At 39.4% G+C, this 13,170-nt stretch overlaps 1 protein-coding gene across 5 annotated transcripts; it reads left to right on the top strand.

Moving 5' to 3' along the window:
* Nucleotides 1-1,932: 1,932 nt before the first annotated feature.
* LOC137183133 (uncharacterized) lies at nucleotides 1,933-12,344 on the top strand. Of its 5 annotated transcripts, none has more exons than XM_067589948.1 (14): nucleotides 1,933-2,317; nucleotides 2,653-2,788; nucleotides 4,184-4,329; nucleotides 7,241-7,336; nucleotides 7,463-7,552; nucleotides 7,678-8,260; nucleotides 9,238-9,307; nucleotides 10,230-10,316; nucleotides 10,422-10,481; nucleotides 10,581-10,691; nucleotides 11,189-11,298; nucleotides 11,399-11,505; nucleotides 11,647-11,728; nucleotides 11,817-12,344. In XM_067589948.1, exons 1-14 carry the CDS (start codon nucleotides 2,045-2,047, stop codon nucleotides 12,065-12,067), a joined length of 2,202 nt encoding a protein of 733 aa, XP_067446049.1. In that variant the 5' UTR covers nucleotides 1,933-2,044; the 3' UTR covers nucleotides 12,068-12,344. The 5 variants fall into 5 exon arrangements, with proteins under 5 accessions (XP_067446049.1, XP_067446076.1, XP_067446066.1 ...); XM_067589975.1 differs by having other exon boundaries at nucleotides 10,596-10,691; XM_067589965.1 differs by having other exon boundaries at nucleotides 9,241-9,307.
* The last annotated feature ends 826 nt before the right edge of the window (nucleotides 12,345-13,170 follow it).

Consider the following 13,170-nt stretch of genomic DNA (forward strand, 5'->3'; position numbering starts at 1 on the left):
CTGTCACACAACCCTTAAAAAATCCCCAACCCCCAGTAAAACTGGTAAGAAATGGGGAGTCGTCTCTCTGGTTCTCAAATCAAATTCATGGGCCTTTTTCGCAGCAGACATTTTTAATTTTTGCAGGAAAAGTACAGGTGTAACTAATGACAATGAAAGCTCTCTTAACGGTTAACTAGTTACACCTGTGGTTGACAAATCTAAATATCTGCTGTGTATAAAGTTCTATTCAACTTCAATTTACTCCTCATTTTCAAGCTACAGTAGTTTGGAAAACAGCGATATGGTCACTGAATTAGATGAATTTATTGTTTATCAAGAATTAGCAGCTAGCATGCTATTTCCTAACTGGAATGCAGTCAGTTAAAAGGCTTTTAGTAATGTTAACTTATTGGCATGGCAGCAACTGAAGGAACATAATTCAGTATGTGTCAGTCTTACCACTCATGAAGTACAGGTTTTCCAATGTTGTTAAAGTCATTGTTTTTGATAGAGACTAGCTGGGGTGTTTAAACTGTTTATATACACTATGCACCCATCTTGTACCTTTTTATGAATAAATGACTATTTCTACCACATCTGCTGTTTCCTTTAAGGGTGTGACCCCACTAAAGATCTTCAGTCTTTCATTGATTAACATTTTAATATGATACATGCAATATATTGATAGTTAACTTGTCTAAGTCCACCAAGTCTATGATCACTGTTTATGGATGTGTTGTCAAAAAATCCCAATGCATCATGCCAGGTTGTTATGAAATCTATTTTCAAGTCATTCCAAGTTACTGTTATAGTCATTGACTAGTTTTTTTTTTTCTCAGATCACCATCACTATTTTGCTATATTTTATCAGAACAGGATTCTGATTCTGCTGCACAAGTAAAGGTCTACCAAAACCTCAACATTTTAGAAATGCAGACTTCTATCAAACATTGTGAGGTTTATGCCATGATCCCCCAGGGCTGTGCTGGGCAGATCGGACAGATGGTAACTGCATCTCATGACACAATTTTTTTCTTATAGATACAGTTAAATTATGGCAAGCGCTGAGGAAGAAACAGAGACATGGACCAGTTGCATTATATGCAATATGTGACAAGCCACTTGAAATAAGAGCAACCCATTTGTGAAAAATCCAACTTTGGATGGTCTCAAAACAATTTTAAATGTTCAACTAAAAAAGGATGTCTTCTGAAACCTTTCTCCCCACAAAGAAGACATACTTGCTGGCAGGCTGAAAGTGTCATACCATAAAGCATGCAGAAAAATATATACAGTAAACATTAAAACAGTGCAGCTGCTGTTTCTGGGTCTTACAGTTTTTGCTGCACAAACAATTTTAGCGGAGAAAAATAATAATTAGAATAGTAATAAGAAGAATGATAACAAAAACAATAGGACTCAACCTGCTTTGCTGCTTGGACCCCTAAAAAAAGACCATAACCAAGAACTTTTTTGGTGGATATGTGGTGAAACACTTCATTGATGTATTCAATGACTTTTGCAGTAAAAAGAAAAATTATGACCATCTATTTCATGATGGGAACATGTCAAAGTTATGAAAAACAAGGTCATGTCAAGGTCAACTAAGGCCCTTTTGGGGAGTTTGTTCCTGCACTATTCTGCAACCTGACTGACTGAAAACAAGCTGGACAGAGTAGCATGAAGAAAGATTTGCATTAAAGACTTGTATTTATGATAAAGTTTTTCTCCTTTATTGTATCCTGATGTGATGGCAGTAACTTAGAAGTTTGTTTTTGTACGTTGTTACCTGTAATAAATGTAATACTATGCATTTGTACACACAGATTTGAGGGAGAATAGCGTTGTTTTGGAGCGTGGTTTCCATAGTAACGCGGCCGTCGAGGCTTTCGTCATACGGAAGTGGGCGTGGTTTCATCTAAACGGGGAAAGACGATAGATCATCACATCATTCACAGGAGTTTACGCTATGTTTTGATATCCTCAATAACCTTGCGCCTTTATTGCACTTTCTGCCAAGAAGCATATTCCTACTTACTTGGTGTTTTTCAGTTTCGGCGCAATGGTTCGGACTTGTGCTTTTGACGGCTGTAAAAGCACCACCGGACTTCATTCTTTCCCTTCAGACCGTCATATGGCTCGGCGGTGGTTGCAGATGGCAGGACGGTCCCTCGACAGCAACACCGCTGCTATGTACATCTGCAATCTGCATTTTTCACGAGAGTGCTATTCCAACTACATGGAGGTCGAGTTGGGATTTGTGTCAACCTGCCACCTTCGCCTCACTCCTTCTGCGGTTCCCAACCCTGCAAACTTTCTACCCTTTCCTACCCCGGTGAGTGTGCGACCTGGACCTAAGTTGAACGCTGTAACGCTAACGTTATTGTCCTGCCAACTATCCAAAAATTGTGTGCCGAAAAACGCACATTCTGTGATAATTTACAGCGGTCCCTGCCGACGACAGTAAGTAATTTGATCATTATTCTGTTCATCCTATAATATTAACGTTGTCATTATTTTACCCTCCAGTTAACGTTATGCAAGCGAACACTGATTTGACGTTAGCTATTATAAAATTATTATAACGTTACCACATTACTGAGCCCATTTCCTAAATAATAGTCTCTATAAACAGATATCTGTCTTATAACGACATACTCTCGTTTCCAGAGCCGCGTTTTTAGGGAGGTTGCATGTCAGACTGAGAGCGACCCTGCAGTGAAAGAAACTGCGTGTCAGACGTGCCCGGTGGGTCTGCATCCTGCCACTGTACAAGCCAAAGTGAAACCTTCCAAGAGAAGCCAGGGTGAGTGTCTACCTGCTGTTTCTATTACATTTATTGGTGGGATTTTCTCTGTTGCAAATTAATAAGTGGTATATGTGTCACTGTGCTGTACTTTTATATTAATTTCCCTGATACTGCTGAACATTTGTGTGAATAAAGGGTTGTTATAGCTTTAGTTACACGGACACTCTCTATTGCAGTAGGCCAGGTGTCAGTAACAACTAAAGGAGAAGTAAAGGTACATGTGTATCTACAGGAGAGGCTTGGGCATGTATCTGGCAAAACGTGACAAATAATGTAAGGTTATTATGAAACATCTTGTTCATTTGTTCTTCCTACAGCTGACTTGTTCAAGACTGGCTCTTGCATTTCCCCAAAGAGCTGCAGATATGTGCCATAGATGGTTTGCAGCACATGTTGATTAAGAGCCACTGCCTTAAAGCCCCTCCAATTTAATCGCATGTGTGTAACCTTTGTCAACACAGGAGGAATTATTTTGTCATTATCTGGTGAAAACAATAGACAGAAGACTCAGGATGCTGGTATTGTCATTCTCATTGTAGGTACAAATGATTCAGCAACTTAGAATATATATATGGATGAGGTTGTGAATGAACATTACTGTTGTAGTTGGGGAGGTAAGTAAACTAGCTACCTACTGAAAAGAGATGGTAACCCTAAAATAAAAACGATCATTATCAGACTGGGGAAATTGTGTTTATAGACAAACTCTGTAAAAAAAAAAAAAAAATTTTTAAAGTGACTATTGCCAGTGACAGTGTCTCTACACTAACAGTTATGGTAACAGGAATTCTTGCCACATTTTATGTGAGAAGGGTCTATCTGCTGGTCTTGCAGACCTACATGACACACCCACTTTACTACATGACACACACTCTCAATCAGTTTTGATGGTAAATGTAGTCAGTTGAAGAAATAAATTCCTCAGTGCCTGCTATATTGATTGAGAAAGCTGAGTTTTCCTGCTTGCGGAGGCATGCCGGCAGTGCCCACATATACCAGGATCATTGCAGGTGAGCTTCTGATGCCCAACCTCCCTATCCTTCCAAAACCTGCCCAGCTTGTGGAGTTGGGCGTTTCAAATGCAACTTTGTGTACAAAAAGTGAGAAAGGCATCTAAAATACTTAATTCTTCAATCAGAAAAATGAAAAAATACATAAATTGAATTGAACTAGTTTTGTTGACAACAAAAATGCCCTCTTGTTGTATGTGGCCTGGATGCGACAACTACAGAAAGAAGAGCGAGGAGGGAGCAAGCATAAGCTACCACCAATTACCAACAGATGTTAAACAGTGCAAAGAATGACTCCATGCGATAAAAACCCCCAAATATGACGAGAACACACCAACATCAGTGCTGGGAAATCTTCAGGTATGCTCTTTGCATTTTGCAGCAGATGACTACAACAGGGACATGCAGTCAGAGATGATACGAGGAGCCATAAAGAAATTGCTGATGACATCTGCTGTGCCCGCTCTCTTTGGAAGTGACATCGGCCATGGTGAGGGAGAGCCCCGGGAGAAGCGAAGCCGAATAGAGGTAAGCTGTCAGTGTCTGCTCTATTTAGTACTAAGATGGTTTACAAGTACAACTGCTAATCATTGTTATTTTTACTCTGCTATCGTAGACTGAAGAACAAACTGTCAATTATTTTCCAGCCCTCACACCCGTAATTACTCAACTATCACAAACAGGCTTGAAGACCCTGTAGTTACAGTAGCTTGAACTCTTCACAGGTAAAATCAATTAAAGAAAACCGACATTTTAAGGGTCACAATAATGTCAACACTTTCCTCAGACTTGTAACTCCAGTGTAAAGGCATTGCAGCGAACACACTGAAAACCAACAAAGACTTTGACTTACATACCTACAGTTTTAGACCGCAATCAAGTGTGACCCAGTATTTTCCAGCTACTAACATACAAGTATGAATCGTATGACTCACATGTTGGAAATTACATAGACTGCAAAGATCATGTTAGTTTTGGGGATCTTAAAGCTGTGGTGCAGGACTTTTAGATACAAATGAACATCTGTCACATTCAAGCCCTTAGCAAATGAGTTCACACCATGCTGATTAAGCCTATCACCGCCAGGTAAATCTCACTGTATTTTGCAGTATATCACCCCTTGAGCCTATGTCACTTAGCCTGCCCAGCAGTATATATACTATCACAGACTGTACAACTTCCTCTTGTACCTGGAATTTAGCTCCTGAACGGGTGTCAGCGAGGCCTGATTGTACAAACTCTCACTCTCATTCTTAAAACCAGGGTTGTGGCACAACCCAAACATTTATCTTTATTTCAAACTCCCAACCCTTGCTGACACAAAAGGTCAGGACTGCTGGAGATACCTGCAGGCCTGAAAGCAGTGCGTCATTGCTCATAAACACCAGACCTCAGCAGCATTCAAAACTGAATGAGCTACTGAAGACTCTGTCATATCAAGGCTATAAACCTCACAAAGGTGTGTGGGGTGGTCCAGGAGGGGGCTGTTAAAAATTTAGAGGGGGCTTTTTTTCATAAAATAAAATGAATTGATTTAACTATGCAATAGCATGAGAAAGGCTAAATAACAACAACACGAGGCTACTGTTTCAAAATCAAACACTGTATCTAGTTCTCTTTATACATCCATGTGTCAGACTCGAGGTTACCCTCATGATAGCTACAACCCCCCTCCCCTCTCCAGACCTCCTCTAGACCTACCCATGGATGTCAGGGACCTCCCCCAACCCCCCGCCGGTGTTCCGTATTTCTATTTCAGGAAGTTGGGAACACTAAGCTCAATCGCGAGTCTCTACACTCACTACAGCCCACAGTTTGCTAGCTAGCTATGCCCGCGGCCCGCAAATGCATCCTCCCTGGATGCCAGAAGAAGAACTCGGTCTCCTTATTTAAATTTCCGAAGAATGACGAGTTGAAGAAGAGATGGATTGATTTTGTGAAGAGCCGCATTGATGGAGAGCTGAGGATGACCAGCAACACCCGCCTCTGCAGTGACCATTTCACACCGGGTTGTTTTACAAACTTTCACAAGAGACAGATGGGATTCACGGATAATCCGCTGTTACTGGTGAACGGAGCCGAACCGACTATCTTCCTCCCCGGCGTCCATCCTCCCGTCCCGCCGACATCTGGTACCATCGTCGGCGGTACGAGCCCATCAGTGAGTGTAAGTTGCCTTGTGTGCTTCTGTTATAGTTATAGTAGGTAGTCCACAGAAACTACTTATCATTGCTTTACACGGACTTTAGCTAATAATGGTGCATCGTACCGGCGTTCAAGGACCACAAGAGAAAACGTCGCAGTGGAGTGAGTTATTATCGGTTTCCACTGAAAAGATGCGGAGCGATGCAAACTGACAAAGAGTCGCCCCCCAAAACTAAACGCGTAATGTTACAGGTGAGACAGCCGACCTGGTGTAGAGAGTTTGATATTGGATATTAAGACATTAGGCCGCGTTAATCCTCAATAACTTTTGAATGAGATCACCAATCCCCACTAGATCTGCTGTGCATTACAGAATAAAGCTTGACCGATGCTGTACAGGTTTTTTTTTTACCTCACGACCCGTCGTTGATGTGCACTGCTTTGGAAACCTTGCGGAGTCGACAGTATACAAGGAAAATGAGGGGCAATGAGGGAAAGTTAGGGACCGTCTCTAAAGTGCATGCAGTGTGGTCAACAGTCCTATGATGCTATGTGCTGTGATGCGCCCTAAATAATGACTGAAAATCCTCAAATAAACAATTGTTGTGTAGAAAGTCACACAACTGATTGGCGACTACTTTCTCAAGGATCTTAGCGAGAAAGGCAAGGTTAGATATAGGTCTATAGTTGGCTAAAATACCTGAATCAATCAACAAGGTCGAGGTTGTGGCTAAAACAGTGAGTTGTTTATTTACACTCCAACTGAGAAGCCAATTGAGTCTAATAATGAGATAAACACAGTGCTAAGGCAATTTGACAACATTTACTGCTGATCTGAGGGTCAATCAAATATAAATGATTATAAAACGTTTTAAGTTTTGCAAGTTTAGCATGCCATGGACATATATCATCTTTGTTTTGGTTAGGAAACAGTGGCATGACTTCAGACATGTCTAAAATCTTTTTTATTGCGCAGCAATATGGATGACTGTAGGGATTCTTGAAGTACTTGTGATTCAAGAAAATGTTGTTAAATGACCTGGGTTATCCAGAGCTCACTGGGTACTGGTTTTAGTGGAAAAGCAAACACTTAACTCTGTGACTTGGATACATGAACCGAGGCTGGGAAAAGTATTTTGTTTACTTGACGCACTGAACTGTTGATTCAAGTTGGCATAAGAAACATGTGCCCATTCATGTTCCAAACGAAAACTGAGTGGAAACTGTCAGGTGGAAAATGGTATCATAATTAACTTCCACTGCTTATATCATTTCTAATTTTTTTTTTTATTAGGTGAACACTCCCAGTACAGCTGCAGAGGCATCCACCTCAGTGTTTTCAGGTTCCAGTGTGGACACAGAGTCAAACAGGACCTCTGTGTTAACTTCAGTAAGTATGAGGCAGTAAAGCTATATTCCTAATATTTCATGTTTTGATATCATGGGTTAGCATGTGATTAATCTGTGTTATGAGAACATTGCACCACTGGCCTTACAATATCTGTTTTTATTCAAGGGTCCAAGTACATCTTCACAAGCTTCTTTCTCGGGTGTTCAAGATACTGATGTGGATACAGCGTCACCTTTGCCCTCCGTACCAGTTCTTGTAAGTATAACATGTGATATTGATATTTTTTGTCTGTGTAAATAAGATTAACATGAAGTCAACACTAAGTATGTTGCATGCACAGCTACTTCTAACCCATTTTATATCTGTCTCTCCTATCCCAGATTGCCTCAGGAGCTCCGAGCACCTCATCCCCATCCCCTCCTCCAGCTGAACTCAGGGAAAGTTCATGCAGTGCGGCGGCATCTAAGGATTGTCTGAATGAGAGCTCCCACCAAGAGACTGAATTAAGCTCTACAACAGCATCTAAATCAGATGAGAACACAGAGAAAGACTTGAGTGGGTCAAGGACTATTGTGAACAACAGCTGTTTGATGGAGTTGTTCAAAAAGTGTCAGACTTGTGGAAAGCCAATAACCAAAAAAAACATGTCTCACTGTGGTGCACAGACAAAGGTGGCGTGGAGCTGCCTTGGTGGACACAGGGGCACATGGATGTCATCTCCTCTCCTTTGGGATGCGTTTCCTGAAATCCATCTTCTTACAGCTCTTTCCATTCCTTTTTCTGGAGGCAGTTTTACACAGTTTAAGACATGGGCCAAACATCTGCACCTGAATTTCATGGGGCACAAAACCTTTTTTGAAATTCAGAAAGCATACCTCAACCCAGAAACGAACAGGACAGAATGGGACAAGATCTTGGAGGTCAGTCAACAGCTGGAAGGCACTCTGCCTCATCAGATTTCAGGTGATGGTTGCTGTGATTTTCCTGGATTCACAAAGGTGTCAGACTTCAACTTTTTGTCCCATTTTGTTTTCAGGGACCAGATACATAAACTGTGTAGGTTTAACTAAAACTCTGTGAACACACAGAGGCAGATTCCTTTTGTGTGGATTTATAAAGCAGTTTGTATTCATGGTCCTGCTTACAAATGGCCTTTATGCCAGTGAAGACACTCAATAATGCTCAACTCATCACACATTTACCTGTAAATTATCATTGGCAAAAACACCGTAGCTTAATCACTGTGCCTGTTTAATATCAGAAAGGTACTTGGTAATGATTAAGTTCATAGCATACATATGGACATGACGATAAAGGATAAAAAGAAAAGAACATGCACTCAGAGAAATGAGGGAAAATGAGATTTATACAATTTAGAAACAACAGCCATTAAAAAAGTGAACCACAGTTATGGTGAAGCACTTCCAAATATAAAGATTGATGCAGCAGCAGCTGAGATTTTTTGACTTTAAGGCCCTAGTACAGCTCAAGCTCCTAAAACACTGGATCCTACACTTCCCAGAATTCAACTCAATAGCATCCTTTTAGACCCATCTTGCCTGGTAAATGCAAACAAACATATTTCAAACTCCTTACAGCACTTCTTTTGGCATATGTAACTGCTTTGACACAATCACCCAACTGTTGAACATTGTCAGATTATCGTAGCCTGTATTTTTTATTACACTATTTTGTAATGAACATGGCTATTCAGCTTAGCCAATATGTGATTTTACCATTTTGCAGTGTTTTTTCCTTATTTTTTATGTCAGCTTTTTCCTCTCAAACTGTATTTGTCTCTTTACTACAGTAAACACCTGAAATTGGTTACTGATTTAGCCAATAAGACCACAGGATGAAAATTTCCATTATTAATCAGTCCGAGTCAGGAATCAAAAGCTCAGTATATAACTTTTAACTGTTTTCTTGTTTTTACTTAGAAGATCCACTGAAGGAAATTAAGGCCAAGTCGAAGAGGAGAGGGAGTGGAACGCTATCGTCATTGTCAAGGTGAGGGAACATGCCAAATTAATTTATTTTTATATTTTTATACTGTGAAGTATATTTACAGCAATTTTTATAATAAAAAACTGTCTGGAACATGTATCCTCCATGAGTGTAATAAATATAATAAAGTTGGGGGGGGAAAACGTGATATTCCTGCGCTGGTGCACCAGTAGTCATGTGTTCACATCAGTCAGCAATGATTGGTTTGCCAGAGCTACAGGGGGGAGTGTTGCTGCCTGATCTGAGACGTGCACGCGCCACAGACCCACAGCAGTCGAGCAACAGCTTCTGCTGGGGTATGGCAACACCACTTGGACAAACCACATGCAGAACTTCAGTACATCATGCTACTAGAACTGTAGTGGTAATAATAATGGTAATTTGTTGAGTTTTGTCAACTGAGTTTTGATTATGATGACATTTGCTACCAAATATTTCAGATGGCAGTGCGTGGTTGCCCATCGTTGTACACCCTTTGCACTCTTACACACCTTTGCACTACTTGTACCCTTCTTTACAGTCTACAAAAACCAATATATTGATATAAAAAATATAAATACATAAAAAAATGAACATCTCAGGTAGAGAACTACTGACATGCAGTGAGACTTTTGGCATCAGTATTGTTTTAGATAACAACAACATCAATTTCAGGATGGATGGATACAAAATAGCATTTGATTCCATACAATACAATACAGAGGCCCAGATACTATTGTATTGCATTGAATGCTGTTTATTAATGGCTTTTGCATTTGATGGCATTGTATTTTATAGGTGTTTGTGTTGTGCTCACCACCTGCGTGCCACACAAACAATTACACACCTGTTACTGCAAAATGCTCTAATAACTTTTGAAATGTTATAAAAATGAGTTGTAATATGTTTATTTGTTGGTAAACAAGGATTTTAATCATGTCTTCAGAGATAAACAGTGTCAGCAGGATGATGATGATGAACATCAGTTTGATTCTACACCTATGACATCAGAGGTGGACTGTCTCCAGGACAGGTTAGTATTGATCTTTTTGCACATTTTGTGGACTTGTATGTCTGTCAGTAATGTATCAATGTTCCAAAGACACTCTAACAATATTTAATTCAATTAAATTTGCAGCTTTGAGGAGATGGAGGTCACCCTTGATAACGACGAATTCAACAGTGTGAAGAACAGAGAGTAAGTTCATACTACTACTGCTGTACAGGACAGATAATATCACAACTTTTGCTTTTTTTGCTGATTTGATTCTAGTATAAGATTGTTTTTATCTAATAGATCTGACTTGCATAGGGATGTGGACAATGTTGTAGCAACAGCTAAGCTGAGTGCTCCAAGAGCAGATGACAGCTGTGATGAAGACGTCTACGTGCCTGTAATTCCTCAAAGGTATGTATTCGGTTTCAGTAAAGTGGATCTTAAAAAAATGAAATTTAAATGTGTACTTTCTTTGAATATTGTGACTAGAACAAACTGTTGCTTTTGCTACCAGACGACTACTTCTAGATGTTTATTGGCCTGAATTCATATATATTTAGTTTTTAATCCACCATTTTGGCACACTGAATTTATTTCTGCATCCTGTATTTCCTCCTGTCTTGAATTAATTTTTTCTCTAATTTCATCATAGAGAGGAAAAGTGGGGCAGCATAAAAGTCAAAACTTTACGTATATACCTAGATAATAGAGAGAAGTGGATACATTTCTAAGTTGCACTGTTTAAATTGGACATTTATCCACCTCAACTTGTCTACACTTATACATGGTTAGGAGAATGTCTATGAAAACAAGTTAAAGAATACAAAGATGTGAGAGTAAAAATGTGTATTTGGTTTTTGTATATTATGTAAACTTGGTGTGTCAGAGGCTGTCGTTTTCTGTTACAGGTCTAAAATGTCTGAACTTTTACTTGAATGTGAAGAGGAGGAGCTCGAGCCATGGCAGAAACAGACTTCACAAGTTCACGTGAAAGTTGAAGATGATGTTGGAGAGTTGAGTAAGTCACAGCATATTAGAGAACATGTCGGTGTAGATGGTGTCAGTTACCTTACAACCTGTTGAAGTGCCTTATTTGGTCTTTTTGTATTTTCTTACAGGCATTGACCAAATAGATTGTAAGCCGGACCCTGCACCCCTTCAGACAAATGCAACACCACCTAAGCTGAAAGAAGAATCTCCACAGCCTCTTGTCTTCAATAGCCAAGTAATAACATTATTTATGGCATTAGCTTATAAGAAATGACTTGAATAACAGATGAAAACTGTCATAATTAGCTTGTTATGTAATATAAAGTGGACACTAGTACTGTATATTGAATTATGGACTCTGTTTCTCTATTCCCAGGGCTTCATTGTGGCTTCTCCCCAATTAACAAGTAACACTGAGTTCATCGGCTCTCCTGGAAATTCATTACCATTAGTAACAGGTAAAATCATTGTTTGTTATGGTTATTGTTATCAATTTTTAATTATTGTTATCAATTTTATTTTAAGAGCTTGTGTGTTGACTTTCAGCTGGCCAGCAGCAACTTTTCCATAAAGTTTCTCCAGCCGCAGTGACACCCGAAGCCTATGATGTCATCCACACTTCTGAAGTGCAGAAATTCAGTAACAACCTGTTGTCCTTATCAAGCATCCAGAGCCCTGCAGTATATGCAACACCGTCCGACCAAACCACCTCACAAACCCTCTCTGTACCTTTTCCTCTCTCTTGCTTTACTATCCTTGAACTTACATCAGCACAACAAACACACAATAAACTTTAGTGTACCAAGAGAAATAACTGTGTAACATCCAGTGAACAAATGAATTACATGCATTATTTGCACATTTAAGTGACTGTGCAGGTCACTGTAAGTCTGTTGGTTCTTCCAGCACGGATACAGTATGGGAGCCCTGCACATAGCACCTGATACCTCTTTTACTAAGTTCAATTAAAAAACTCAATTTATTTTTAAGATTTGGCACTAGCCTGTCGATTACACTTTATTTAAAATGTACAGGTTTATTGTAATATTCAATAAAATAAATTCTTAAAACCCACTCTCAAGTTCTTGATTTCTGTTATTCAAATGCATGATACTGGTTTAAGGTTTCTCTATGATTCATTAAGCTTTAATGGGATCGAGCACTGTTGAGTCTGATTTTTTTTTAAAAAGTTGCAAAGCACTGTGAAGCAGCAAAGAAATGTTTAGTTAGCTACTTGGGGAAAACAATGGTTGTTTGATAAAAGTTGGTCTACATCAGTGGTTCCCAAACTGTCCCTGCAAGCCCCAACCCCCAGTAAAACTGGTAATAAAGGGGGAACCAAGTTGAATAAAAGAAAAGCATGTTTTCCATCCTCAATAAATGTTCATAACCTGCATTTTGGTGAACTGTATAGTGTCACAGCACTCTTCTTTCTTTGTGGTTCTTGAATCAAATTGATTGACCTTTTTAAGAGCAGACATTGAAACATTTTTGTAGGAAAAGCACAAGTAAGTATTGACATTAATGATTGCTCTGTTAACAGTTGATTATACTTTGTTACACCCGCGATTGACTAGTCAAAATATCTGCTGTGTAAATAAACTTTCCCTCAATGTGCTCATGCAGGCAAATTACAAATGCTGAAACAAGAGGAGGAAAAGCATTTCAGTGACTCTTACTGATGAATTAAAACACGCATTAGTGACAAAAAATATGTTTAGCCACCAGACTGACAATTATTTTATTTAATAAAAAAACAACACACCCCAATTTAGTAAATATCTACATCTACATATTAACCCTCAACAATTACAGTTGCTGTCTGACAGGCCAGTACACCTATTCTCAGCAACAGTTTTCTTCAAATTTTACTTTGTAAATGTTTTGTGTAGGGTTTAAA

Source organism: Thunnus thynnus, chromosome 1 (assembly GCF_963924715.1).
Source record: "Thunnus thynnus chromosome 1, fThuThy2.1, whole genome shotgun sequence".
Taxonomy (NCBI): Eukaryota; Metazoa; Chordata; class Actinopteri; order Scombriformes; family Scombridae; genus Thunnus; species Thunnus thynnus.